This window comes from Diadema setosum, chromosome 18 (assembly GCF_964275005.1).
Source record: "Diadema setosum chromosome 18, eeDiaSeto1, whole genome shotgun sequence".
Classification (NCBI taxonomy): Eukaryota; Metazoa; Echinodermata; class Echinoidea; order Diadematoida; family Diadematidae; genus Diadema; species Diadema setosum.
In genome coordinates, this window is record NC_092702.1 from 31,779,975 (window position 1) to 31,807,017 (window position 27,043).

A 27,043-nucleotide genomic window follows, 5' to 3' on the forward strand; every position below is an offset into this window, starting at 1 on the left:
GATATATTTCTTGAGTTCTGTTCGATTTTTGATTATATAGGCACCCTATATACCGTAGTTTTGGGTAAACTTGGCCTAGCGGGTAAACTCAGCCCCCAGCGCGCGCATTACAAGAGGCCAAGTTTACCCATAACTATGGTATATATATATATATATATATATATATATATATATATATATATGTACCAACATGTGGACTACAAATTACTCAACATACACACACACACACAAACACACATTTACAGTATGTACTGAAGCAGATGAATCATAATTTATCAAAACTGCCAAAGACCGTGTATGTGGCCACTATGTATGTTGTAATTTCCCTGGAATTGTTAGGTGTGTGCTGTCTCTTCTTCAATTTATAACTCTTCCTACTATCAAAACCTTCCAAAGAGAGAGAGAGAGAGAGAGAGAGAAAGGGGGGGGGGGGGGAGAGCAGGGGGTGGGGGAGGAGAGTAGAAGGCAGCCAACTTTACTCACAATGTGTGTGTGCATATGTGTGTGTGCTTGTGGTAATAATTCCCTGCCCTCATGTCCAAGAATACTGAATATCTATGACTACAGTCAATGTGTACATACACAGCTGAATAGCAGGACAGTGTACATGGACCAAAAAGAAATATGACATTTCCTTTAATTTTGCGATGCAATTATAGTATTATCCAGTTATTTAGACATTACAAGCCTGAGTTGTACTGTTGACGGCCATGAACTACTCAGTAATGATCTTACACTGTACCAACAAAACAGATAAATGTAACAAACAGTAGGTGTACATGATGAATGTTTATTTTTTTTTACGGATATCAGAGCTCACAGTACGACACTCGAAAAAGCTTTCATTGCATACAAAACCATGCCTTTTCACTCAAATCAAGCTGGTCTATCAGCCACAAAAATTGCCATGATATCACCCAAACTCATAGCACCACATATGCATACATAAATTGTAAGCTGTCAAAACTCTGGCATCTATTTCAATTATAAAGATTAATGTCTTCTTTTGCAGATATATTGTATTCCAGCAAATTTCCATCTGACATTTAAACATGGCAGTTGAGTACATACATCCCTACTTCAACTTCATGACATTTAAACCACGGCCTACCATGTTGATCATCTGATCTTTCGTGCATTATGTAATCTTAGTACATAACAGGAAAGTTCACAGAAATTTCAAATAGACAATTAATGCATGTACAGCATTATTTTGAATGAACTGGTCTCAAACATGATCAATCTTTGTGCATCAAAAAAATTACAGTCTACCATGTAAGGGCAAAGATGTTAAAAGAAATAATAATGCAACCATGAGTCACTGGAACTGAACATGAAGGGAAGCTAGATGTTATTAAATGACTAGTAGAGACTTAAAAAAACACATCCTTGCTTCATGTGATGTTGATTGCTGATATGTGACCTTGGTCAATATGTGAATTTTGTCACCACAAAGGCAGTTACTACTGCTGTAGCCAAGTGTGCAGCATTTCAATGATGCCAAACTTGCACTATCCTCTGAAAATCCTACACCACATTTCACAACTCCCTCTGCTTTTCTTTCTTTCCCCACCTCCCTCTTGGTTTCTCATCTCAGCCCTTCCTTCTAAAATATATCACTGTCATTTAATATCTGCAAATTGTATTCTGTATTCTGGAGGGACCTTGTTTAATATGCTGTCATGTTTGTTTGTTAAGGTCCAACACAGCATTCTATATATACATAAACCTGTTTAAACTTTGTAATTGGCATAGTTAAAACAGGTATTGTACTATGTATTCAGTAATACATTTGACAACATTGGTAAAGTTCCTTATGTTCCCTTGGATCATTATCAGTACTAAGTATCAACTGAACTATTTTTAAAAATACACTGTACTTCAGCCATTGGTCCTTATTGATAGGAACAAAAAATTCAACCTAAAACATATTAAACTGAAATACTCCTCAATTCCTTTCTTGCTCTGTATAGTTTTTACATATACATACTCTTGAGAGTAAACTCAGCAATAAAGTTCGTTTTCTGATGCTTTCTATGAACAATTTTGACACAAGCCACCCCGTTTCCAACAAATATCAATGCAATGAATTCCTCTTATAACCCAAACAGTAAACCTTGCATAAGCTGATCTTGTGTATGAGTCAACAAACTGCTGCAGTCAATATAATAAAGAAGTGCTGTCCTTTCACACTTTGTTATCGTACAAAAACTTCTTAACGTAGGTCAACATCTCTGAAGTCAACAAATTGCATGTTGACATGATTTACTGGTCCTGACTGAGGATATCTTACATCGATTACCAAGTATCGGTCAACAAATATTTATTTACTTAATGAATAAAAACATAAAACAGGACAAGAATACTTGACAATGTGACTGTCCAGGTTCTTTTGTCAGTTTGTGTGTTCGAGATAGTGTCTATTAATATGCACATGTAGGTGTGTTCGTCACGCTCCTTGACATGTGCCATCTCGTCGGCTGTCACGGACTGCTTGTAAGACTGGAGAAAAACTCTCCACATCTCTTTCATTCTATATGCTTCTAAATACCTGCTACAGTGACAGCCATGGTTTTATGAGGAGCAATTTACGACCAGGAGAGAGATATTGTGCCTTAAGTGTTTAGATCACAGTATTATAAAAGGATGTTCACATAGCTGAACACACATACCTTCAGCTGAGAACCAGAAGGGTGTTATCGCTTTTTAAAATTTGAGTGTGAATAAAAACAAATCAATTTTAAAGAAAAAAAACTAAAGTGGGTAGATTATATAAGCATTGTCCAAAATGTAGGGTAGAACAGCACCCATGTGGTTTTGATTTTGATCATTTTACTGAAAATAGATTAATTCAAAATTGACACCACAATGTAGAGGAGATCAAGTTCTACAACACGATTACCAATAAGTCAACACCCCTCTCCCCCCCCCCCCCCAATAAAAATAGGATATAGTCCTTCTGGTTCTCAGCTGACAATATAGGCCTGTAAATCCAAGTACATGCTTTACTTAGTGGACTCACAGCTTACTTTGCCCTTCACTTTATTTCAGAGGGCCTCCATCATGAAATATAAGGTATAAAGTTCAAAGATTAAACAAAAAAAAAATTCCAAGGGTTTATTGACGAGCAGTCAATTTCCTAACATCCTGCTACCACATATATACATGACCTAAGAGATATTGGTCTTTACCTCTGTGTAAATGACTAGTTGCAGACACTTGCATATCATCGACTTTGTTCACTTTGAGTCAACACACTTTCTCTGGTTCTGTGTCTGCTAACTGTTGTGAAGAATTACTGTACATATTCGTTTCATACCAACTCAATGAAAACACCAGTGTTTGAAAGGAATCTTAGTACAATCTGGGAAGCAATATGGCCTTGTCACATTACATTTTGCCTGTCAATGGTTTAAAGGCACATTCCGTCACGGTGAGAATATGCAAAACTAAATATCGACATCTAGAGCAATAATTCAACCTTCAATGCGTGCAAAGAGTTTTCGGTCTCATACATTTTGACGACACAAAAGATGAATAACAGTGGTTGATTCTAGCAAAAGACACACAGACAAGTCACTGTCAGCCACACTGAGAAGTTAGGTTACCTCAACCATAAAATCAAGTCATGTATTTAATACAATCCACCACGATCAGTAGGTACAGACAATGACTGTGTAAAATATTCATTGCGTGAATACACATGCTTGGCACTGTGCCTGTAATGAATGCGGCACCTACGTAGACGTGAGCAAAAGATGATCATGGCATTTTATGATTAAAAGTACAACATATATTGATATATCACAAGATATCTATCTGCAACATAACTTTGCAGTGCAGGGTACCATGATGTACCGTAGTAAAAAAAAAAAAAAGTGTTGTTGGGTTTTTTTTGCATGACTTTACATGCATTCCTTGGTTTACATATCTTTGCACATCTGTCTTCCTTATCCTTTTTAAATATATGTAGAAGTGAAGAAATGTGACGAGATATCCATCAACAGTGTAAGTATGGTATCCATGGTGATGGGGAATGGATCTTTGTAAAGCTTTGGAGACATGTATCTAAAATAAGTTAGCCTTGCAAATGTACTAAAAGCTTATGCCACATATATATTCCATATTCAGATACAAGAGCAAGCTGGGCATTCTATGCTTCATAAATGGCTTTTCATTTATTCTTTTTACCTCTTCAGGAAGTACAAAAAAAAAAAGAAGAAATATAGTTGCAGAATACACTTGTATCACATCCAATCGATTAAATGCATATATTTGGCAGAAATGGTTGCACAAATGATGGAATTAATGACAACTCACATGTTTAGTAATGTCTTTTGTGGCAAGTATATTTCCTAACTGTTGAGTACCAAACTGTTTTTCACATAGAGATGCTACCACTTGAGTTAAAATCAAACTCCAAATGCTGTTACCACATACAAAATCTGCAGGAAAGAAGCAAAAAATGAAAGGGCTCATGGAACTTCATTTGGAAGTATAAAGATGGATCATTATAGAAGATAGTGCCACATTCATCAACTAAATATATCCTGGATCATACACGAGAACTTGCATTTCCTAGACAGCTAACCATTACACATTGCTCTCCAATCATTAATTTGCAATGAGGGCATAATTCTGAAAATAAATGAGCAGAATTCAACAATTACATCTGCAAATACGCATCTGAAAATAAATCCAATTGACATTGACACATAATCATGCCAACTCTTTGATCACAAAAATAACTTAGGGTTGTTTTCTGTGTTTATCTTTTTGAGGGGTGTTTTGAAGACATGTACATATCTTATCTTTTCCTTTTCCTTTCTTCAGCTGAAGTCCTTTTTGTGTGTTTGCCTGTAGCGGATGCAGGACTGGGATTCGTGCGAGATCGCTTGCTGTCATAATAGTACATGTCCTCATACCGATGTGATCTCCTCTCTTCATCTCTACCACTCATCCTCCGCGTGAAATGACGATGTTGCTGAGGCTGTGGGGGTGGGGTGGTCTCATGTCTCGTGGATGAAGGTGGAGCAGCAGGAGGCGGGCTTTGCCGGTGGCTTTTCACCTTGGGTGGCACCCTTGACTCACTTGGAGAGTACCTGCGGGGCGGGGAAACTCTACGAGAGAAGCGGGATGATCTACGCTCCATGAGGGCAGATGGCACGCGACCAACCTCTGGTTCATTGCTGGGGCCAGCTCCTTGCATATCCTTGTGCGGAGCACCGCCAGACCTCGTGCGCTTCCTGGTGGCAGGTTTTGCTTGCTCTAAGTCCGGATCTGACGATGGCACGGACTGGGTTGGTGACGGGGACTGGTGGCGTGAACGCTTCATTCGACCGTAGTGGAAGTACTCATCTTCTTTTGATGGGTGAGGGGAATATGCTCTCCTGCGGGACTTTTTCCCATAGTCCCCTTCCTCTTCTTGCGCTTCCTGATTCCCTAACTCCCTGTAACCTGACTGACTCGGGGATTTTCTGTCTTTCTCATCAGGCACTTCACCCTCCTCCATGTCTGCATCTAACTCCCCTTCTTCAATTTCTTCATTCTTCCTTGTTAGTCTGCTGGTCTCCTCTCCTTCTCCAGGTTTGGGAGTGCCTTCCCTCCTCCTCTGTCCATCGGCATCACTGGGGGATTGGGAAGAACTTCCATGGATCACTCCTCTGATAGAGCCACGGCCACCTCCCTTTGGACTGTGGACAAGGACAATGGGAATAGCTTGCTGTCCATCACTCCTCTCATCTTTGAGTCCTTCAAACTCGGTGGGCTCATCCATTGTAGGGGTAGGAGGGTTGGCCATGGCTGGGTCATCAGAAAGTTCATCTCCAGAAATATCCTCTGTCACCTTTGTAATTGATTCTTCATGCAAGGGTAAAACATCTTCTTCTACCTCCCCTTCTGAAGGAGCTTCTTCTCTCTGGTCCTTGGACTTCTTTGAACTCTGGCTGGGCGTAGCGATATCAACGAGTTCTTCATCAGATGAAATGGCTTCTGTTTGCTGGAAAATAGATGACAGGGGTAGGGGCTTCCTACTGGCTGCTGAATGGCTCCCTAGATTTGTCTGGTCAGACTCCTCAAACTCACACTCATCACTTGATATCTCTTCCCTCTCTAATTCCACAACAGATGCAATCCCTGTCCTCTCCTCTGCTGTTGTCAAACTTTTACTTTTTTCCGTCTCACTGCGTTTTCCAAGCTCTGCTCCTGTCTCATCCTTTGGCAAAATTGTTTTGTTACCTTCACTCTGCTCCTCTTCAACTTCTTTTTCGACAGACAGCTTCATATCTCCAGATTCAAGACCCTCACATACTCCAGTCTCTTCCAATGTGTTTGGATCCACAGGCTTCCTAACAAGTTCAGCACTTTGCTCTTTAAGCACACTTGAAGGAGAAGCAGGTGAGAGCTCCTTAGCCTCTGGGACATTGGTTGTTTGGTGTGGGTCAGTCTCGGACGTATCATCTTTGGGCTCAACTTTACAGACACTAGGAGGAGAAGTGGGTGAAGACTCCTTAGCTTCTGAGACATCTGTCATTTGATGCTGAGCAATCTCAGACTCACTGTCCTTAGGCACATTTTCTTCACCATCCGGTCCTTTTTCCACTATGGCAGCACTGCCCTCAGAACTCGGGATTTCTTCTGCCACTGGGTTCTCAATCTCTTCTCCCACTGTCTTTGAATCATCATCCACACCAGCATCAGATATTGGCGAACCCAATGATTCTACCAGAATCTCTTTCTCTTCATCACAGGGTGGTTTCTCCTCAACAGGTCCAGTTACAGCCTCAGCCGGGAAGTCAATCTTAGCACCTTCATTAGTATCATGGAAATCTGCGATAGCTTCTTCTTGCGACTTTGATGATTCACCAACATCAGTCCCTATGGCTTTTCCTAAAAGATTTTCAACATCTTCCTGCAATATGCTTGTCTCCATGTCAGCAACAGGCGGAGACTCTGCACGTTCAGAGGGGATAGGGCTTGTGCTCTGTTCAGCTGTGGCAGCTGGGACTGTCCTCAGTAGCTCCTCCTCCTCCTCATCCTGTAACCGTTGTTTCCTCCTGGAGGATTCCTCCATCCAGCGCGGCGTTTTCTTCCCCTTTCCTGATGCTATCTGGAACGAAAACCGGCAGTACGTCTTCTTGCCATCTTTCTCCTCCTTGGACCGTGAGAGGAGCAGCTTGGCTCTCACCTGGCTCTTCTTCAGCATCTGCTTCTGGGTCAGGTTGAATGAAAGCAGGTAGTGGAAGGGCACCAGTGCCTTCCTCCTCTCGATGCAGAAGATCCCCTGCCTGAAGATCGGCGGCAAGGGGACTGGCACCTTGCTCTGTGACTCCCCCTCTGTGGGAGACACCTCGGGCACCTGCTGGGCATCACTGGCGTCACTCTGCGAGAGGAGGCTGCGCTGTCGCTTGGCTTCACGCCTCTTCTCCTGCAGCTTCTGCTCCTTAAGTTGCTCCTTTGAGAGTCTGCTGTCACCGGCCTCTTCCTCAAGCTTTCCTTGCTTCTGCCTTCGTTTTTCTGGAGAAACAAAAGCACACATATAATTTTTCATACACAATTTGTTGAAGGATAACTGCCTTGAATGACATAAACAAAACGTTTCAACAAAGATCTTTAAAATCTTTAACATAAGATTTTAACCCCTAGCAAATACATTTTTCTTATCAAAATCCCAAGTTTTTACAGTCTATTACAAATAAGTTAATCATACTTACCACAGCAAACTGTCTAGACTAGGACAAAATAGTCAAACTAAAATCTATTACAAGGAAAAGTGAAATGACAAACAACATGTTAACCCCAGCTTGATAATTGATATCCCATATGACCTTCCATCTTGACAAATTTACCTTTGACCTCATAAAAGAAGCTGTAATCAGCTAACCACATCCTCAATGGTCACCCATGTCGACAGACAAAGGGACAGAGGAGAAGACAATCCAAGAATGCTAGATCATAAAGCCTACATCAGCCTTGGTGTAATGGCATAAGAGACAGCTTCATTCACATTCCTAAAGCAGTGATTTTTTTTTTTTTCATATCCCACATGGAACATCTGCATGACAAACAGAAGCAAAGCACTTTGTAAAGCAGGACAGATTTGATGGGGTGGAATTTACATACTGCTGCACTGTATGTATCATCAGGAATGCTACTGTAGTATTCCCCATTTCTTGCATTCGATATCTAAAAGCAACATTCAGAGAATATTATTACTTGTAACAAAGAGTGTGCACAGACAAACAACAAACTGCATTTATCGGCAACTGCCACTTCTATCAACTGCCTATATGTCATTTCTCATTTGATTTGAGCTCATTTGATTTGAACAATGTACCACAATGTTTTTTTTCAATTTATGGATGAAGTACTTACTCTCCATTTCTGAGTGTTTTTGGATTTAATTTTTGGTAAAGGACCATCTGTTGAGTACTGACAATATGAGAATATTGATCCTCTATGAGAATAAAGCAAAGTTTCTTGACTACCAAATGACTGAATGCTGACCTTGTTCTGTGGGGCTCTCTCCATGTTCCTTGTCTCTTTCTTCTTTCATCTGCTGTCGACGCCGTGCTCTCTCTTCTTTGGCCTCAGCCTGAGACATCGAGACAAGAAAATGAGAAAAGAATGGAACATTTAATGCTTTTATATCAATGGATATGTATTAAATAATCACACCTAGCAATGTACAACAGATAGATATGGTCTTCCTGGCAAAAAGCCACATGTATATGCTTTATATTTTGCTACCTTATTGACATCTTTTGAAGGAAAATAGAAAGAATAATGAGAGAAAAATGTAACATTTTGCTGAAGATTTTATCCTCTGTATTGCTTGAAAAAGTCCAGTTACATTTTATGTCACTAGGAAATGTAGAGCTTGGTCCTCAGCATTCATTTCTACATACAGTAATTGTTCAGTTACATTGAATGTCACAACTCATAATTATTTTGCCTCCGTGCACAGGAAACTCAATCTCTGCATTGTTCCTTCGACCTTGATATAATAATGTTATGGGATATTAGAGAGAGTTCAAAGTTCAACTGTGCGTTTATGAAATCACGTCTGGAATGCAAGGTGAAAACAGAAGTGTGGAACATGGCATAAAATAGACATGTGCGGTAATACTGTACAGGCTGAAATTTTCGCGGTGGTTTTATTTTCGCGAATTTCGCGAATCGCCTTTGAACCGCGAAAATAACAACACGTGAAAATAACGACGCGCAAATAATTAAGTTCAGTTAGACCCTCGAAACCGCGAAATTAACAACACGTGAAAATGTCCTCCAAGTAGCAATTCGCGAAAATATCTGTACGCGAAAATTTCAGCTCGTACAGTAGCACATTTGTCTTTCTCTGTGCTTGCAAGCATTTTCATATTTTGTTTGAAGATGGCACTTAGTTATGTACAACTACATGATGTGTCGTATTGCAGCAACAGCATTTCCTAAATATCACCTTTATTTCCTGTGAATGCTTCATGCATCTAACAGCTGCCATAAGATTACTTATAAGATGTACATACAGTATAAGCATAATGAAATGAAAGTAAAACCATACCACAATGGCTTAATCTTAATCACAAAGCAAAAGCCAAGTATGAAAGGGTACCGCCTTACTACCACACTGAAGCAGCCAATCATACAGCATTGGATTGTTATGATAAGGAATTTTGTTTTTTCTACTTACAAGTAAATTATCTAATGTTGCTTAAAACAAGGTATCATTCACAAAGGATCATCACAAATTCACATTGTGAGTGGCTTGAGAGAGACTGGATTAAAAAATTTTTTTATGCATTTAGTTGTATGCAAAAATGACATAGACAACATTAAAAAGACAAAACCTGTCTTATTTCCCCGTTTTCGAAGATATGATATGATTAGATAGCACTATACAAAAGCAATCATTTCCTCAAATGCCCTAAAACAAACATATGTTGAAGTTTTAAAGAATCTAGGTAGACTAAGACAGTATTACTAACCCAATCCTCACACACTCCTAGTAGACAACAAAGCTGCATGTGCATGTCATGCTTGCTCTTCACTCAGTTAGTAATTCACTCAAAATTGCTATCAATGTTAAAAATACACAGCAATTCGTCAAAATGTGGGGCCGAGTATGTACGATATTCAAAGGAATATCAAAGAAATCATCTATGCCAGGATATCAGAGGGAACAGAAATATACCCAGTAATGAAAAGGAAAAGAAAAGCCGTGAAAAATGAAAATGTAAACGATAAGCAAAACACAATGACTGAGTGAAGGTTAAAAAAAAAAACCACACAGTGAAGCTGTTTGAGTGGAATATAAAAAAATAAAAAAAAAATAAAAAAAAAATATATATATATGTATATATAAATAACATCATGCATAAACACATACAGTGACTCTGCAAAAAAACACAAAGAACAAACAAACAAACAAACAAAATACACTCTTTTTTTTCCATTGCCACCTTTCCTGCAATGTGCAGGAAATGGCAATCTACACCATGCTAAGTTGGCAGTAATATATAGAGCAAAATCGAACGGGATGGCTACAAGATGGTTACAGGATGGCTACAAAAGACCACCATTTACGGTTTCATGTATTCTTTTCTGGTGAAACAATTTTCATATGTCTGCAGAGGTAAAAAAACGTTTACTTCATTAAAAAATGCAAACAAGCAAAAAATGTAAGTGCAAAAGAACCAACTATGGCACAAACCAAAAACAAAACTAGAAATGTCGCCTTGACTGGTATGCCTCCGCCATAATGCATGATTCTCCTAATAGGTCTATAGTACATGTGGACAATGTGTGATTACATTTTCACAAAATTGGCAAAATACTAAAATGACAAGTTTGTCACAAAATGTGTAGGATGTTCACCTTCCATGACCTAGGTTTAATTGGATGAATAGGAGAGCATGTATTTGGGGATTTAAGGACTTGACTTTGACCCATTCATAAGTTTATACATTGAGTAATTTTCAAGGTATGGAGAAAAAGTGCAATTTCTGTATTGAAAAGTACATTGTTACCATTTTCATGTGGCCTTTGACCCTAAAATTCATAGGATAATCACTGTCAGGTATGCATAAATATGTAGTAAATTTCAAGATAACTTGAGCCACTTCCGAGATATGGAGGAAAAAGTTAGTTCAGCACTTTCCCTTGATCTTTGACCTTTTGACCTTTGAGGCAAACAAAAAAAGAAAAAACAGAAGAAAGTTTCCAGAGAATCTCTATTAGGTTACACATGCATACACCAAGTGTTAAAAAAAATAATAATCCTGCTGGCACTGCATAAATATGAGGGAAGTAGTAAAAACTTGAAGTGTTGCCCTTGACCTTTGACCCCCGACCTTTGACCCATGAACCCTAAATTCTCTAGATAATCACTGCCAGTCAGTACATATACTATGTTTCATGAAGATATCTTGAACAATTTCCAAGGTACTGAGAAAAAAGTGAAGTTTTAATATTTCTACTTAACCTTTTGACCTTTGACCTCATGACCCCAAACTTTCACCAGAGAATCTTAATTGGGTAATACATGTATACATTAAGTTTCAAGAAAATGTCTTCAGGCATTGCATAGATAAGGTGGAAATAGTGAAATTTTATGTATTTGACCTTGACCTTTGACCTTGAGCATGTGCACCCAAAAGTTGATAGGCACAACTTCACCCCCTAATACACATACATGCCAAGTTTCATTAGGATACCTTAAAATGTTTTTCAGTTACGCTGTCCACAAAATTCATTACGGACAGACGGAAGGACGGACGGACGGACGGACAACCTGAAAACATAATGCCTCTGGCACCACTTCGTGGCGGAGGTATAAAAACAAAAACAAAAATGAAAACACAAAACACCATTTTATCTATAATTCCTACTTCAATGAAATGTTTGTTTCTTTTTTTTATATAGAGTGAAGTACATTGTTGTGCACATCACAATTTCTTTTACAGTTTGTCAAAGCAAATTCCAAAGGTTAGTCTACAGTAGCTGAAGATTCAACATGAAATTATATGTGGGATATTACTTACAGCATTGAAGCTTGCCAAAGAACAGAGCTAGTGCGACAAAAATCAAATCTACCATGTGGTAATGCTCCATTAAGAATGACTTTGATTTGATTCTTGTGATCAAACTGAATTTTGCTGCACATGCAATCAATGAAAGCAACTGATGATGTAGTGAATGAAGAAATTTCTTTCACTACAAATACATGCCATAGCATGCTTTATCCAGCTGAGACAATGTGTATCTATGAATAAGATTTGTATTTTGAGCACGTAATTCAATGCCAAAAGCCACTTCATGTTTAAGTTGACCATATCTTAATAAATGGAGTAAAATCAATTACACAGGTCAGTAAAAGTTTCATTAGAACTTCATAATGTGTTGGAATTTTAGAGCTTCTCGTCTTCCATGTAAAAGATAATGATCATAATCACACTATTTAGAATTAAACAAGAAAGTGTCAGTGCTGAAGATAGCTCTCCAAATGGTTTGTATTAAAAAAAAAAACCCACAAAAAACAAAGAAAAAAATTGCAAAATCTTTCTTTTGGTCAATAATTCAGCAGCCATAATCTCATCCCTCAATCTGCCACTGCTATAAAACTTTACAGTATTTCATTTGTGAAAATTTGTGTGCAAGAGAGTGGAGACCTGGTTATGCCATTACATCATCACTAATTTCAGCATTTGTGACTGCCACAAAACATGCTGTTCTGTTCAATTACATCTAAATCTTTTGTGCCATGGTATCTTTGTTTGATTTACTCTATTTGAGGTCAATTTACAAATTGAGTGGGGTTCCACTTTATGACATAGGAACAACAAAAAGAACAAACAAGCAGACATTTCTTCACAAGAGTAAAATGCGCATCCCTTTCACAAAGACAACTTAAAGTTGCAAAACAACAAGCATACATCATGGCAAAATGCCATTGTGTCAAGTGTTTGTTATCATTTTTTGTGTTTTGTTTTTATGATATCTCATTTGCCCCACTATTATGAGACATGCTTTCAAGGTATAAATCTGAGGTGCACCAATGTGTCAACTTTTAGAAGATGTTTCTGATACTTCCAGAAAAGAAATTGCATATCATTATATTTGTTCATGAGTGTCAATACCTGTTTCCTTGCTTAAAAGAAATGAAACCTAAACATGTGGATTGAGGGAATAAAGCGGTATCAGTGGAACACACCCGCCAAGTTTGAGGAAAACTGGACCATCAACGAACACATATACACTTTTTAAAATTCAGTACTATTATTGCTGGATAAGAAGACCTCATTTTCAGAAGTTTTGTCAGGACAATATAGACAAAATATATTTTAAAGAAATTAACATATTTTTTGCTTTTTAATAACCCTATTCTAACTGGGGGGGGGGGGGGTCAAATTGACCCCCCTCGACATTTCGCGCCACGATTCCGCAACGTGCAAAGATTTTGCCGCCTCGTTTCACGACTTTTTTCATTGAAGTCTTCCGCATATTTTGAGACCAAATTTGCGACGTCCGGGTACACTGTTCTGAAGTTACGTAATGTTATGCATATGCATGTCAACCCGAAAACAGCTCAAATTCATGATATCGTGTGCAAATTGAATGCAAATTGTGTTTTTTGGTTAAATTGATATTAATTAGATTATTTCAACTTTTAACCATTGAAATTAATCAATTCTAGTGTAGATAAGCCTGAAAAAGTGCCTACAACAAATTTGGGCAAGAAAACAACAGAAAACAAAAGGTCGAAAAAACAATAAAATACATAAGAAATTAACAAAACAATAAAAAACAAAAGAAATTGATTTTGATTGTGCTATGTTTTTACATGAAAATTGTTTGATATGTCTTGAGGAATTCTGACACAAAAATTTAGCAATACTTCAGTCTTTTTAATGGAGTTATAGGTGAAAACATGATTTCATGCACAAATTTGCATAATTAATTTATTAAAAATAGATAGGCAATATTTTTCTATTGTATGACCATGTAATCTTGTAGTTGACATCCAGCTCTATCTTCAAGCAAAATTTCGCAGCGATCGGTGGCCGAGATCTGAAGGGGGGGGGGGGGGGGGGTCCCCAGTAAAAACTTGGTCTCAAATAGCCCAGTTAGAATAGGGTTAAAGCATTTATGAAAGAGCGCTTGGCTCAACTATTTCAGAAAGCACAGTGAGTAGTTGAACATCTATCAACGATTAGGCTTGGATAGGGGAAACCCATCACCTTCATTCTATCTTTTTCTTTTTTGTATAGAAGCATTTTTTGACAGAACAGATATTTGACACTAGGACGGGGGAAGAAGCTCTGAAAATAAATTAAAGCACCTTGCAAACTAATTGATGTTGTAACTATTTTTGAAAGCTGCGATGACAGAACAAGGACAACACTTGACGAAAAACAGTTCTTTGACAATATTTCCACCAAAAAGAGAAAAAAATGTGCAAGGGAACTGTATTGAAATGAATACATCACAGAGCTGAATGCTAAGTAAAAGCAAAATGCTGAAAATCGGTCTCTATTTGAGATGTGTCCCATAGGAAAGAGTGCTGGAAGAGTAAATTGTTGATGCAGATGTATGTGACAGTAAAGTATATAATGCCTGATTCACATCAATCTTGAAAAGATATTCCCTGCTGTTAAAGAATTTTTTGATGATTGATAAAGTGGGTGAATTGAATGGGAAGAAGAAGAAAAGACAGAAAATGTCAAAAGACTCATCCCAACCTTTAGGGTTGCTGAGGTTGATTAATACAAACTGCAATTTCATGTCACACGTATTTAGGAGAAGGCGTTAGTGAGCACCTTCTGGGCTTTGGCTCCATGTGAACTGTGGTGCTGGGCAATCCATGCTTTGGTTTCCTGTTTCACGACACAAGAGTATAAACAATAGATGTTGTGACTTGAGGATGCACCTGAATACATTCCCTCCCTATTCCAGCTCACTGCTATTATATGGAGGATCTAAGAATGTCATTTTTTTCCCCCCATGTGATCCCAGTCATCGCACCTGTGTAGGATGTATATATGTGGTGAGATATGCAGACATATGAGAGCACTTAAAACCTATGACCAAGAAAATTATGATGAGCAAGCTGTGAAGCCAGTGACAGAATCTCAAACCATAATGGCCAATAGGAGTAACAGTAAAAATAACCATGCTCTAGTCCCCGATCGTGCATACATCTATCATTACTTTTCTATGAGACACTTGCTCAAATGGCAGGGACCTTCACTGCTGTTTTGATCTTTAATACGTAAGGGATAAATAGCACTACTTTCTACTGAAATAAAAAAGAGAAAAAAATTAAAATCTGACCTGCTGGGATAGGATTGATTCTACGTATGCACAAAGAACACTACAAAGGTAAGTGACATGAAGGCAGCCAAGAATGGAACATGAATGAGCATAATTTGTCCAAAGGAAACTGATTGCTTCTTACGGCTTTTTTCCTTCTCTCTGCCTTGGTCGCTTCGTCTTCGCTGTCGCTCATGTACTGCCTCTTCCATCTCGCCTCTCCAGGGCGAGGTGAAGACTTCCCGCCCGATGAGGCAGGGGAGACACTGCGCTCGGGGTTCGTCTTCGATGCCAGCAGCATCGCAATGGACTTTGGCGCACTGTCTTTGGTCTCAGACTCTGGCTTAGCTGCTGCTAGATGATAAAGTCAAGCAGAACAAAACTCAGTTTTCACTGTCAGCAGGATTTAGATATATCACAGAAGCACTTACTTTTCACATCACACATGAACTCAGAGAAGCCTCCCACCCCCACACCATAAACCAATGACAATAACTGAATAAAAATGTGAGATATATCCATATACAAATATCCATAAACATACTTCCATATACTTATGCATGCACATATATACAGTCTGTCTACACAAACACATGCATTCATTCATTAATCATTAAAATCAGACTAATTGAACTATTAGTAATTACAATGGAAGTATCTTGTGATGTTAATGCCAAAATCTACCACTGTTGATACCTCTAGTTTACCATATATTTTCTACTGAATTTGTAATCAGCCTCATCTACCCCTTCCTTGCCTACAAACTTTTACAATGTCAGTAACTGTCTAGACGTCTTGATAATACCCAGTGCATCAAAGAAAATGCTTACTATGGGAAAAAGAAAACATGAATTTGACAACTCTTCCCTGGTGAATGCTGAAACAAAGCTCAAAGTGCTCACCTTTTTTTGCACTGTAATCATCAGTATCCTCCCCACCACTCTCGTCACTGCTGGCAGATGAACTTGATGAGGAGCTTATCTTGTCATCAAATGATGACAGATCACTGGTGTGGACGGAACTGACGGTCACATCAGACACATGGCTGTCTGAGTCAGACATGTGGTCAGGGATGTCTTCAGGGAAGAAGTCTCTGCTGTCATCATCCTTATCGGCATTTTTCTTCTTGTTTTCGTCATCCTTATCAGCGTCTTTCGTCCTGTTTTCGTCATCCTTGTCAGCGTCTTTCGTCTTGTCTTCGTCATCCAGTGCTGAGCCTGGTGAGGACACATCTTCAAGATGCTTGGATAACAGGTCCTCCTCCCACGGAGTTTTCTCACTGTCTGACGACATCTGCGTCGACAGCGTCTCGTCTCTGGAGAAAATTCCCGACTCCTTGAGTGCTGACTTGCTTGGGGGTGGGGAGTCAACCTCACTGGCAGTTGGTGTCTGATGACCTGCTCTGTCTAACAGGATGCCTTTGAGGCTCCCTGTGCTTGAAGAATGCTTCCTCTTGCCAAGTGTAGGAGTGTATTCCGGACTTGGAATCTCATCAGCGGGGGAAATTGATTCCTTTTCTGGATTCTGTTCTCCCACAGAATCCTTACTGCTTTCATCCACACTAGTGACTGGTACATTTGATGGAGAGGAAGTTTTCCCTCTGGGCGTGCTTCCTTGCTCTCCTGATGCTCTAGCTGCAGCCTTCATAAGTAGTTTCTTGGCTGTAGCTTTGGTTGGGTCCATCCTAATTACCCTGACAACCTTGGTGCCATCAGCTTTCCTAACCACCACCTTCTTCACAATACTGATTCTCTTCTTTAGCGGGGGTGCCTTTGCTGGCGTTGCTTTTGCTGGAGGTGTAGTTGTGACAGGTTGTGCCTTTTCCTCACTTACTTTTGGTTTCTCTGAGAGTTGGCCATCATCGCTGTTTATGCTCAGTGGGCCGGAGGACACTGAATCCAGACTTGGGGTTGATGACACTGAAGAGGTTCGCCGCCTCTCCGGGACAATGCTTGGTGGGAGTGGAGGGGGAGAAGCTTCCTTCGCTTTGGGAAGGGGAGGTGGCTTAGGCTGCTCCTGAATAGAACTCGTCTCGGGAAGAGGTGGAGGGAGAGGATGATCAAGAATTTCACCGGGAAGTGGGGGTGGTTTTGGCTGGGAAACTGGAGTCTGAAGAGGTGATGTGCCCCATGCGATGTGGGGGCTATCAGCTGGGGATCCCTTCACACCAGGAACTACTGGACTTGAACTTTGGCCACTGCTTCCTATAGAAACAACCACAGATAGCAAACATACTCTACATGTCTTGTATGTCAAATCTATTGACCCAACATTGTACCATCAGGACACTTTACAACTTATATGGACATTATATGGAAAAATCAGATTCAAACTCAGATCACTGTGGAAAAAAAAAAGTCACTACAGTTTTCACTCAGCCAAGTCATGATGATTTGAGGTTGACTTGATGACTTGCTGATACAAATCTTCTTTGACAGTGCAGAATATTACTTGACATGACAGATTTATGCATGACAGTTGATGAAGGTAATCTTGCTATTCTATCCTTTTTCTCATTGACATAAATTGTACTGTAAAATTACAGTTGACATCATTCATACCCTTGTGTAAATAACATCATTCTATTCGAGAGTAATCTTGAAGTTACAAAATATGCAACATTTTGTTAAATACATAATGGGTGTGATACATTTCTTGTTATTGTTAATATGTCTATTTAGCAGTGTTAATTTCTTGGTAGAGTTTTTTTTTTTTTTTTTTGGTCTGTTTTCACTTTCCAAATGTACAAGACAATATATCTTAAAAACCCACATTGAGCTGCACTATCATTAAAATAGTGCTGCTGGTCTTCCATGGGGGCCATAGCATTTTTGGGTGGGACCACCTCATCAGGTTATGCACCCTGCTCTGTGCGATGAATGAATGAATGAAGCAGGCTCTTTTGAATGCATCTGTTGCGACTCTGTCACACACAAGGACCTCCATTCTATATCATATCCGAATAATAATGTCACATGTTTTGCCTCTACCAGAGGGGACAACATGGTAACACCCACCATTGATTAGCAAGACTCACTTGGCTTTGAATCAAAACCCAAACCTGAGCCATTCGATTGCAAGCCAGACACCCTTCCAACAGAGTCACCTCATTACCCAAGATATCAGAGACCTGACAGAAGTACTGATAATGTCAATATTTTCGCACCATCAATCTTTTGCAGTGAGTGGCTCAAAAACATATTTGAATTCCCACTCCATGATTGGTGCATGCCATTCAGCAAATTCAATTTGTAAAGATAATTGCGAAGATATTTTCGCGGGTTTTAAAATTCGCGCTGGCCAAAATTAGCGCAAAATACACAAAAATTTCCACATTTAATTAATGCAAGGCATAGTCTTATCCACCTCTGGTACTGTGTTGTTGTGTTTTCAGCTCACATAATCCCTATCCTAACGGTAATCCTAAAATACTCACCTGGCTGAGGGGTCACAGAGCTGCCATCCACTGCTTTGAAAGTCTCCGCAACCATGGGATCACCACTGGTAGAAGATTTGTTGTCACTGTGGAGGTACTCCTTGACGACTGCCTCTATGCGGGGGAGAAATATGTGTTGCACCTGGGCGTCTACGACTTGTTCAATGATTCTCTCGACTCCCGAAGCCAGCATCTCTGATCTGAAATTTAATCAGTACATTAATTAAAGGAGTTTTTAGTGTGAATCGGTAATGAATCGGTGTTATATGATATAACTACATATATCGCTACGGCGACTGATATGCCTCCGCCATAATGCATGGTTCTCCTAATAGGTCTATAGTACAATGTCTTGACAATGTGTGATGACAGTTTCACACAATTGGCAAAATATTAAAATGACAGGTTTGCCACAAATGTGCTGAATGTTCACTTTCCTAGAACTAGGTTCAATTGGATGAATGATTAAAAATGTCAGAGTGCAGGTATTTGGGGAACTGATGATTTTTACTTGACTTTTGACCCTTTTATAAGTTTATGCATTGAGTAATTTTCAAGGTATTGAGAAAAAGTATAATTTCAGTATCAAATGGGAAAATAGCATTATCTAAACCTGGCCTTTGACCTTTGACCTCACAGTTCCAAAGCGAATCACTGTTAGGTTGAACATGCATAAATATGTAAGTTTCATGATGATACCTTGAGTTACTTTTGAGATATGGAGGAAAAAGTGCAATTCAACACTTTCACTTGACCTTTGACCTTTTGACCTTTGACCTTTTGGCAAGAAACTTCCCACAGAATATATATTGGGTAATACATGCATACACTGTACAACAAGTTAAAAAAAACAAACCTTCAGGCATTGCATTAAGGAAAGTAGTGATATTTTGAGGAGTTGACCTTGACCTTTGACCCCTGACCTTTGAACCATGACCCCCAACTTCCCTAGATAATCACTGCCCATTGGAACAAGCATATATCTGTTCCATGAAGATACCTTGAACCATTTGCGAGATATGGAGAAAAACATGAATTTTCAACCTTTTTTTTCACAAAATAACCTGTGACCTTTGACCTTCGACCCCGTGACCCTAAAATCCAAATAAAGTATTATCCCCCAGGATATACCCTCATACCAAGTTTGATGTAAAACCACCACACAGTTCTTGAGATATCGACAAAAACAAAGTGGGACGGACGTACGTACGGACGGACGGACGACCCGAAAACATAATGCCTCCGGCCACTTCGTTGGCGGAGGCATAAAAAAAAATTGGTCACGAAGCAAGGCCAGCGTCGCACACACAAACAGACCCTGTTAAATCTAATTTTTCATGTATAAAGACGGAACACGCGAGGGCACCATCACCAAAAACAATAGGCGTCTTCGTTTTACCATAACACACCTTCATGCCAAATTTGAAGATGATCTAAGAAGAACTGCAGCCAGTAGAGTGCTCACAAGAAAATCTCTGCGGCGGACGCGGCGCAACGAGGCCAAATCCATAGTATCCTCTGAACTCTGTTCGGGGGATACAATGAGTGGATGACCTATTATATGTCAACACTCAGCATACTTTCACACCCCATGATAGCATACTATGCAAATGATATGCAAATGAGTCCATTATGCCCATTGCATATGGATATGAAAGATTGAAAATACTGAACAAGGAAAAGTAGAAATTACGCGGTGCGTAATATATGTCCCCGCCGGAAGTAGCATTTAGTAGCAAAATGTACAATGTAGGTAAAAAGATCAAGGTCAAAGGTCAAAGAAGTCAAAGGTCAAAATTCTGTGTAGAAATTTTGAAGCCCTCACCTAGTGCCATCACTTAAAGCAAACGGAATTGAAATCGGGTTACAAATGGCAAAGGAGTAGCATTTTGTAGCAAAATGTACAATATAGACCAAAAATCAAGGTCAAAGGTCAAAGAAGTCAAAGGTCAAAATTCTGTATAGAAATTTTGAAGCCCTCACCTAGTGCCATCACATAAAGCAAACGGAATCGAAATTGGGTTAGAAATGGCGAAGGAGTAGCATTTTGTAGGCAATGTACAATACAGGTCAAAGGTCAAGGTCAAAGGTCACAACTGAAATTCTGTATAGAAGTTTCAAAGCTCCCATGTAGTGCTATCATATAAAGCAAACAGAATCAAAATCGGGTTAGAAATGGCGAAGGAGTAGCATTTTGAACATTTTGATCACACACGGACGCACAGACGGACGGACGCACAGACGGACGGACAGACGGACACACACACGTACGGAGCCCGTTTCATAGCCCCCTGCTCGAACTCGTTCGGCGGGGACAAAAATGTGAAATACATACACTTTGTATGACTACATTCCTCTTTAACTGGAACATTTTCTCTGTGTGTACAGCTATAATTGTCATCTACAGAAACATTCAAATCCAAACTTCAAAACTTTACCTATTCCTCTCACACTGAGGACTATAATTGCAGTCTATAATGTTCGGAACAATTGTATTCTTTATCTGGTATGTGTTTGTTGTTGTTTGCCATTTTCTTCTCTGTTGTCATGTTTGAACATGTGTTATATCTATCTTTTCATTTATGAAGCGCCATGAGCACTAAAAAGCGGACCTGTGCGCTATACAAGTAGCCACCATTATCATTATTATCATCATTGCTACTTCTACTACTATTACTACTACTACAAACTACTAATACTAATACTAATTGAACTCTGCAATACATCTTGTAAAACTATGTCTGCTGATTCTTTAACTCCTTTACATGTATCAGTGTTTTTTTTGTGACTGAATATATGCTACTGTCATACATTGTATAGTACATGTGTGAATAACGTGCACAGCTATTAATATTTACCAGGTACCATATTTTTTCCTTTCATTGATTTCACATTTTTCACAGAGGAAGACATTCAAAACTACAGAAGCACTCTGAGAGCGCAGACCTCCGCCAAGCATGCAGCTCATTTCCACCACTGATCTTGTTCTTCCATAGAAGTGATTTTCACCCATACATACTTACAGCATTGTGTGCTGAAAGTCGCCCAATTTCCCAATATAGAAGCCTTTGTTACGTCATAAACCCTCAGCTGCACGGCGCGCCTCGCCCTAGCAGAAACTAGAGCACGCACTTTAGTGCGCGCATGCAAACCTCAAATACTCCCAAGTTCATTGACCCTACCTGCCAAAATATCAAAAATCCTTCATAAATTCCTCCAAAATTCTCAGATCACTACCAAAATTTGATCATCTGTTACTTGTATCAATCTAAACCTTTCCTGCAAGTTTCATCAAAATTCGTTACCTACTTTTTGAGTTATTTTGCACACAGACAAACTAACTAACTAACTAACTAACAAACAAACAAACAAACAAACAAACAAACAAACAAACAAACAAACCAACGGTCATGAAAACATAACCTTCCCCCTTGGCGGAGGTAATAACACAGTAACAGCAGATTTGTGACAGAAAAAATCTACTTTGTCTGCAGATTATCCTATCATTGTTTTGATAGCAGAAATTCTAATGAATTTGATAGGGTTGGGGTTTTAGGTGGTATGGAATTGTTAAATGGTATTGTTAAATTCAAGTATCAGAATGGCTAATCACTTTTGACATCCAGCTGAATCCCTGCTTGGCAAACTGCTTGGCACACTCTCTTATTGCCACAAACTAGCATTAGACTAACATGAAAACATATGAGTGGGACTGCAAGGACAGCAGCAATTCTGCTTAACCCACCACCTAGGCTTCAGTTTCTGTACCCGTTCACATGGGTGAACCAACATCCAAGAATTTTTAGCTGGCAGAAATGTATCAATACATTGCTTTGAAAGTGATTGCTATACAGAATCAGAGCGTATGTGAGTTTTGTCCTGGCAGCTCATATTACAGGATATAACAGTAGTTGTTGAATTCATGTTCATGGAATACAGCAGTAAACACAGTTCGTACACATGCATGTTACATGATCAGGATTTTATATTTTCACATGTTGTTAGATTTGCGAATAGTACCCAGATCACAGAATTCCCACAAATAACCCCAGGAAAACAGGTACGGTATGAAGTCTCATTAATAAAGATTGTCTTTGATGCGTTTGAGGTGACAAAAAATGATGTCAAGTATCAAAACTAAATGCAATCGTAAAATTTGCTTTGTGTTTGCTCTGTGTTGTGGGCTGCTCAGGTACAGCCCTGTCGCGATTTATACAGCGACTGGGCTGTGTATAGTTAGTGTACAGTGTATTTACATAATATGTGTATGCACAGGCCTGTCACATCATTATCACAGCAAGTCATGACTGTGTATAGTTAGTGTACAGTGTATTTACATAATATGCACAGCCCTGTACAGTGTATTTACATAATATGTGTATGCACAGGCCTGTCACATCATTATCACAGCAAGTCATGACTGGTACTCCTAGTGGTCTCAGTCTGGTGGCAGCCTTAGGCTCCTGGCCTCGGCCCGGCCTTGGGCCCCTGGGCCACTGGGCCCACTTGGGCTTTGGGCCCCTGGGCCGGGGCCCACTTGGGCTCTGGGCCCCTGGTTCCGGGCTAAGGCCCGTGGCCTTGGGTCCGGCCTTAGGCCCCGCCTTTGGCCCGGCTGTACTTTGTACATGGTCTATGTGAAATCAGGCTTGTCTGTAACTGTATAATTACAAATAATTACAAATAATCACAAATGATCAATAGGTCCATACTACATATAGGACTATATGATAATGTGAATACAGCTGTATATATGAATATATGAATATATGATTATATGAATATATGAATATATACAATGTATGTGATTATATGAATATATACAATGTATGTGATTATATATATATGAATATATACAATGTATGTGATTATATATATATGAATATATAAATGTGATCAGCCATTCTGTTACTTTGTCAGATCTGCGGTCATTCATATATAGCAAATTTTATGCATGTATAAATGGCATACATTCATGTGTACAGTATGCTACTTGATTGAACCAGCCAATGGAGAAAGATCACACCATTGAACAATACTTGAAAGACATACAGTTCAATGACTCAATGCTTGTTATTATGAACTCTGTAGAGGTATGCAGCCCTCTTCAGATGGAAAACATACAGTTGGCTATCAAACAGAGCTTGCAAAACCATCAACAATTTATTGAGTTGGATTTGTGTGTGTGTGTGTGTGTGTGTGTGTGTGTGTGTGTGTGTGTGATAGAGCTATTTGGCTTGTTTCCTTTGCATGCATCATCACAAATTCCTGAAGTCTGAATAAAGTGAAACCAAGACCAATATAGATGTGCTGCATTGTAAGGTGCTGGATCAGAGCACTACCATAAGATTGACACCATGGCGGGAATTGTGCTAACAGTGTACTATCCTTCCTGTGCATTTATGTTAAAGTGTACCAATACCTGAAAATCACATTTTAAACTAGATATATCGCTACGGCGACTGATATGCCTCCGCCATAATGCATGGTTCTCCTAATAGGTCTATAGTACAATATCTTGACAATGTGTGATGACAGTTTCACACAATTGGAAAATATTAAAATGACAGGTTTGCCACAAATGTGCTGAATGTTCACTTTCCTAGAACTAGGTTCAATTGGATGAATGATTAAAATGTCAGAGTGCAGGTATTTGGGGAACTTATGATTTTTACTTGACTTTTGACCCTTTTATAAGTTTATGCATTGAGTAATTTTCAAGGTATTGAGAAAAAGTATAATTTCAGTATTAAATGGGAAAATAGCATTATCTAAACCTGGCCTTTGACCTTTGACCTCACAGTTCCAAAGAGAATCACTGTTAGGTTGAACATGCATAAATATGTAAATTTCATGATATCTTGAGTTACTTTTGAGATATGGAGGAAAAAGTGCAATTCAGCACTTTCACTTGACCTTTTGGCAAGAAACTTCCCACAGAATATATATTGGGTAATACATGCATACATCAAGTTAAAAAAAACACCAAAAACCTTTAGGCATTGCATAAATATAAGGAAAGTAGTGATATTTTGAGGAGTTGACCTTGACCTTTGACCCCCTGACCTTTGAAGCATGACCCCCCATTTTCCCTAGATAATCACTGCCCACTGGAACAAGCATATATACTAAGTTCCATGAAGATACCTTGAACCATTTGCGAGATATGGAGAAAAACATGAATTTTCAACCTTTTTTTTCACAAAATAACCCGTGACCTTTGACCTTTGACCCCGTGACCCTAAAATCCAAACAAAGTATCATCCCCCCAGGATATACCCTCATACCAAGTTTGATGTAAAACCACCACACGGTTCTTGAGATATCGACAAAAACAAAACGGGACGGACGGATGTACGGACGGACGGACGTACGGACGGACGGACGGACGGACGGACGGACGGACGACCCGAAAACATAATGCCTCCGACCACTTCGTTGGCGGAGGCATAAAAAAAATAAAAACAGAAACATACTAACAATTAAACCTCAGATATAAGTCAAACATGCATTTGTCCGAACACTACCAAATATGCTGGCTGAAAATTTTGGATCACAGCTCATTCAATGTTTTATCAAAGTAACGTTAAAAGGTCAGCCATAACAGCACCATTGAGAACATCTCGAGGCTGAAGTTTTCAGGGCCCATTCTGGCAGCCAGGGTCTTGTGTGAATAACGCTTCACTTGTGATATCGCACAAGTGCACAAGCATGCACAACACATCTTTTTTTCCCCCCTTAAGGAGAGGGGCTTGGGGGGGGGGGGGGAAGGAGGTGGGGTTTTATAATTTAATTTCTTCTTTTTTCTTTTTTGTTGCATGCAACAAGCCAAAATTTCCAAGTTGTGGACTACCCCACTGGTATCCCAGAAGAATATCACTGCAAGAAATGAAAGTATAACTCACTAGGAAAGACATAGTTTTGCATCACAGGCAATTACCAACATTAAACAGTGTATTCATTCCACTTACTCAGTGATTTGTCGTCTCAGGCTGTTCCTCAGATGGTTTTTGTTCATGTCAGGAGTCCATGTGAACTTTGCTAGGAAAGTGGAAACATAACCTTCCACCCTTGATCGCAGGTTCTGATACGCTGGCTGCAAAGACAGACAAAGTGACATCATCAAGTTCATTTAGAACTGACAGATGTGAAAAATAGTACGTCAGTGATGCATTTGACACAAAATTTAACAGGCCTTGAATAGTAGTAATGCTACTTTGCCTCAATAATGACACGACACTACATGAAAATTTGCAGTATTTGTTTTTCATTGTTAAAGGGAAGATAAACCCCAAGAACAATGTGGATTGAGTGAAAGCAGCAACATTAGTAGAACACATCAGTGAAAGTTTGAAGAAAATCGGACAATCGATGCAAAAGTTATGAATTTTTAAAGTTTTGATGTTGGAACCGCTGGATGAGGAGACTACTAGAGGTTATGACGTATGAGTGGACTACAATATCAAGAAAATATAAAGAAAATACTACAAAAATCCATTTTTTCATGAAAATTACAAATTCCATCAACTTGATATTGACATATGTTAAGGGTAGCAGTTATTCCCCCTGCTTTCTGAAAGCGGTTGGTCCACTGCTCTTTCATAATTCTAGAAAAGTGAATTTTTGTTGAATATCCTTTATATTTTCTTTGTATTGTTGTCCACTCATACGTCATTAGTAGTAGTCTCCTCATCCAGCGGTTCCAACACCAAAACTTTAAAAATTCATAACTTTTGCATCGATTGTCTGATTTTTCTCAAACTTTCACTGATGTGTTCTACTAATGTTGCTGCTTTCACTCAATCCACATTGCTCTTTGGGTTTACCTTCCCTTTAAGCATACAGTCGCCATTCAATACTTGACCTGTTCACAAATCTAGCATTACATGTTTTATCTTCTTCTTTCTTCTGGAATTTTGTTATCAGCATGGGCCCCATTTGATTAAAGTTGATATGATACTAATTAGACAACAACTCTTGCTGGAATGGCAATTATCATGGTATGGACAAGAATCCAGCTTCCTGAGTGGCTGTTGTTATGGGAAGTTATCATTCCAGCATGAGTTGCTATCCAAACATCTTTTACGAAAGGGGGCCCAGGTGCGAGGTTGAAATCCAATCCCCGAGCAAAACAATGTCCTTCAGCCCTCAAGCTATTGACCTACAAACCTAGGTGTAGAATTAGTAGAATTGGGTATTTTATATTTAATATACATTGTAGTTTCTATTCAGTATCCACATGTAGCGGGCGGTGCGGTCAGATTTTGGACAGTGTTGTGGTTGAATTATTTATTGTTTGCACTG

The 27,043-nt window shown here is 39.2% G+C and overlaps 1 protein-coding gene across 3 annotated transcripts in view; it reads right to left on the reverse strand.

Moving 5' to 3' along the window:
• Window positions 1–2,943: 2,943 nt before the first annotated feature.
• LOC140241634 (uncharacterized) overlaps window positions 2,944–27,043 on the reverse strand; it is a 28,109-nt gene continuing 4,009 nt past the window's right edge. Inside the window, exons 2-8 of one of the 3 annotated variants that reach the window (XM_072321373.1) lie at window positions 25,711–25,835; window positions 18,743–18,942; window positions 16,209–17,510; window positions 15,452–15,657; window positions 14,814–14,870; window positions 8,506–8,593; window positions 2,944–7,515 (exon numbers count right to left, since the gene is read on the reverse strand). In XM_072321373.1, the coding sequence (XP_072177474.1) occupies window positions 4,808–7,515; window positions 8,506–8,593; window positions 14,814–14,870; window positions 15,452–15,657; window positions 16,209–17,510; window positions 18,743–18,942; window positions 25,711–25,835 (4,686 nt within the window). In that variant the 3' untranslated portion in view covers window positions 2,944–4,807. Of the gene's footprint in view, window positions 7,516–8,505; window positions 8,594–14,813; window positions 14,871–15,451; window positions 15,661–16,208; window positions 17,511–18,742; window positions 18,943–25,710; window positions 25,836–27,043 lie in introns of all 3 variants that reach the window. The other 2 variants (XM_072321372.1, XM_072321374.1) reach the window with 2 other exon arrangements.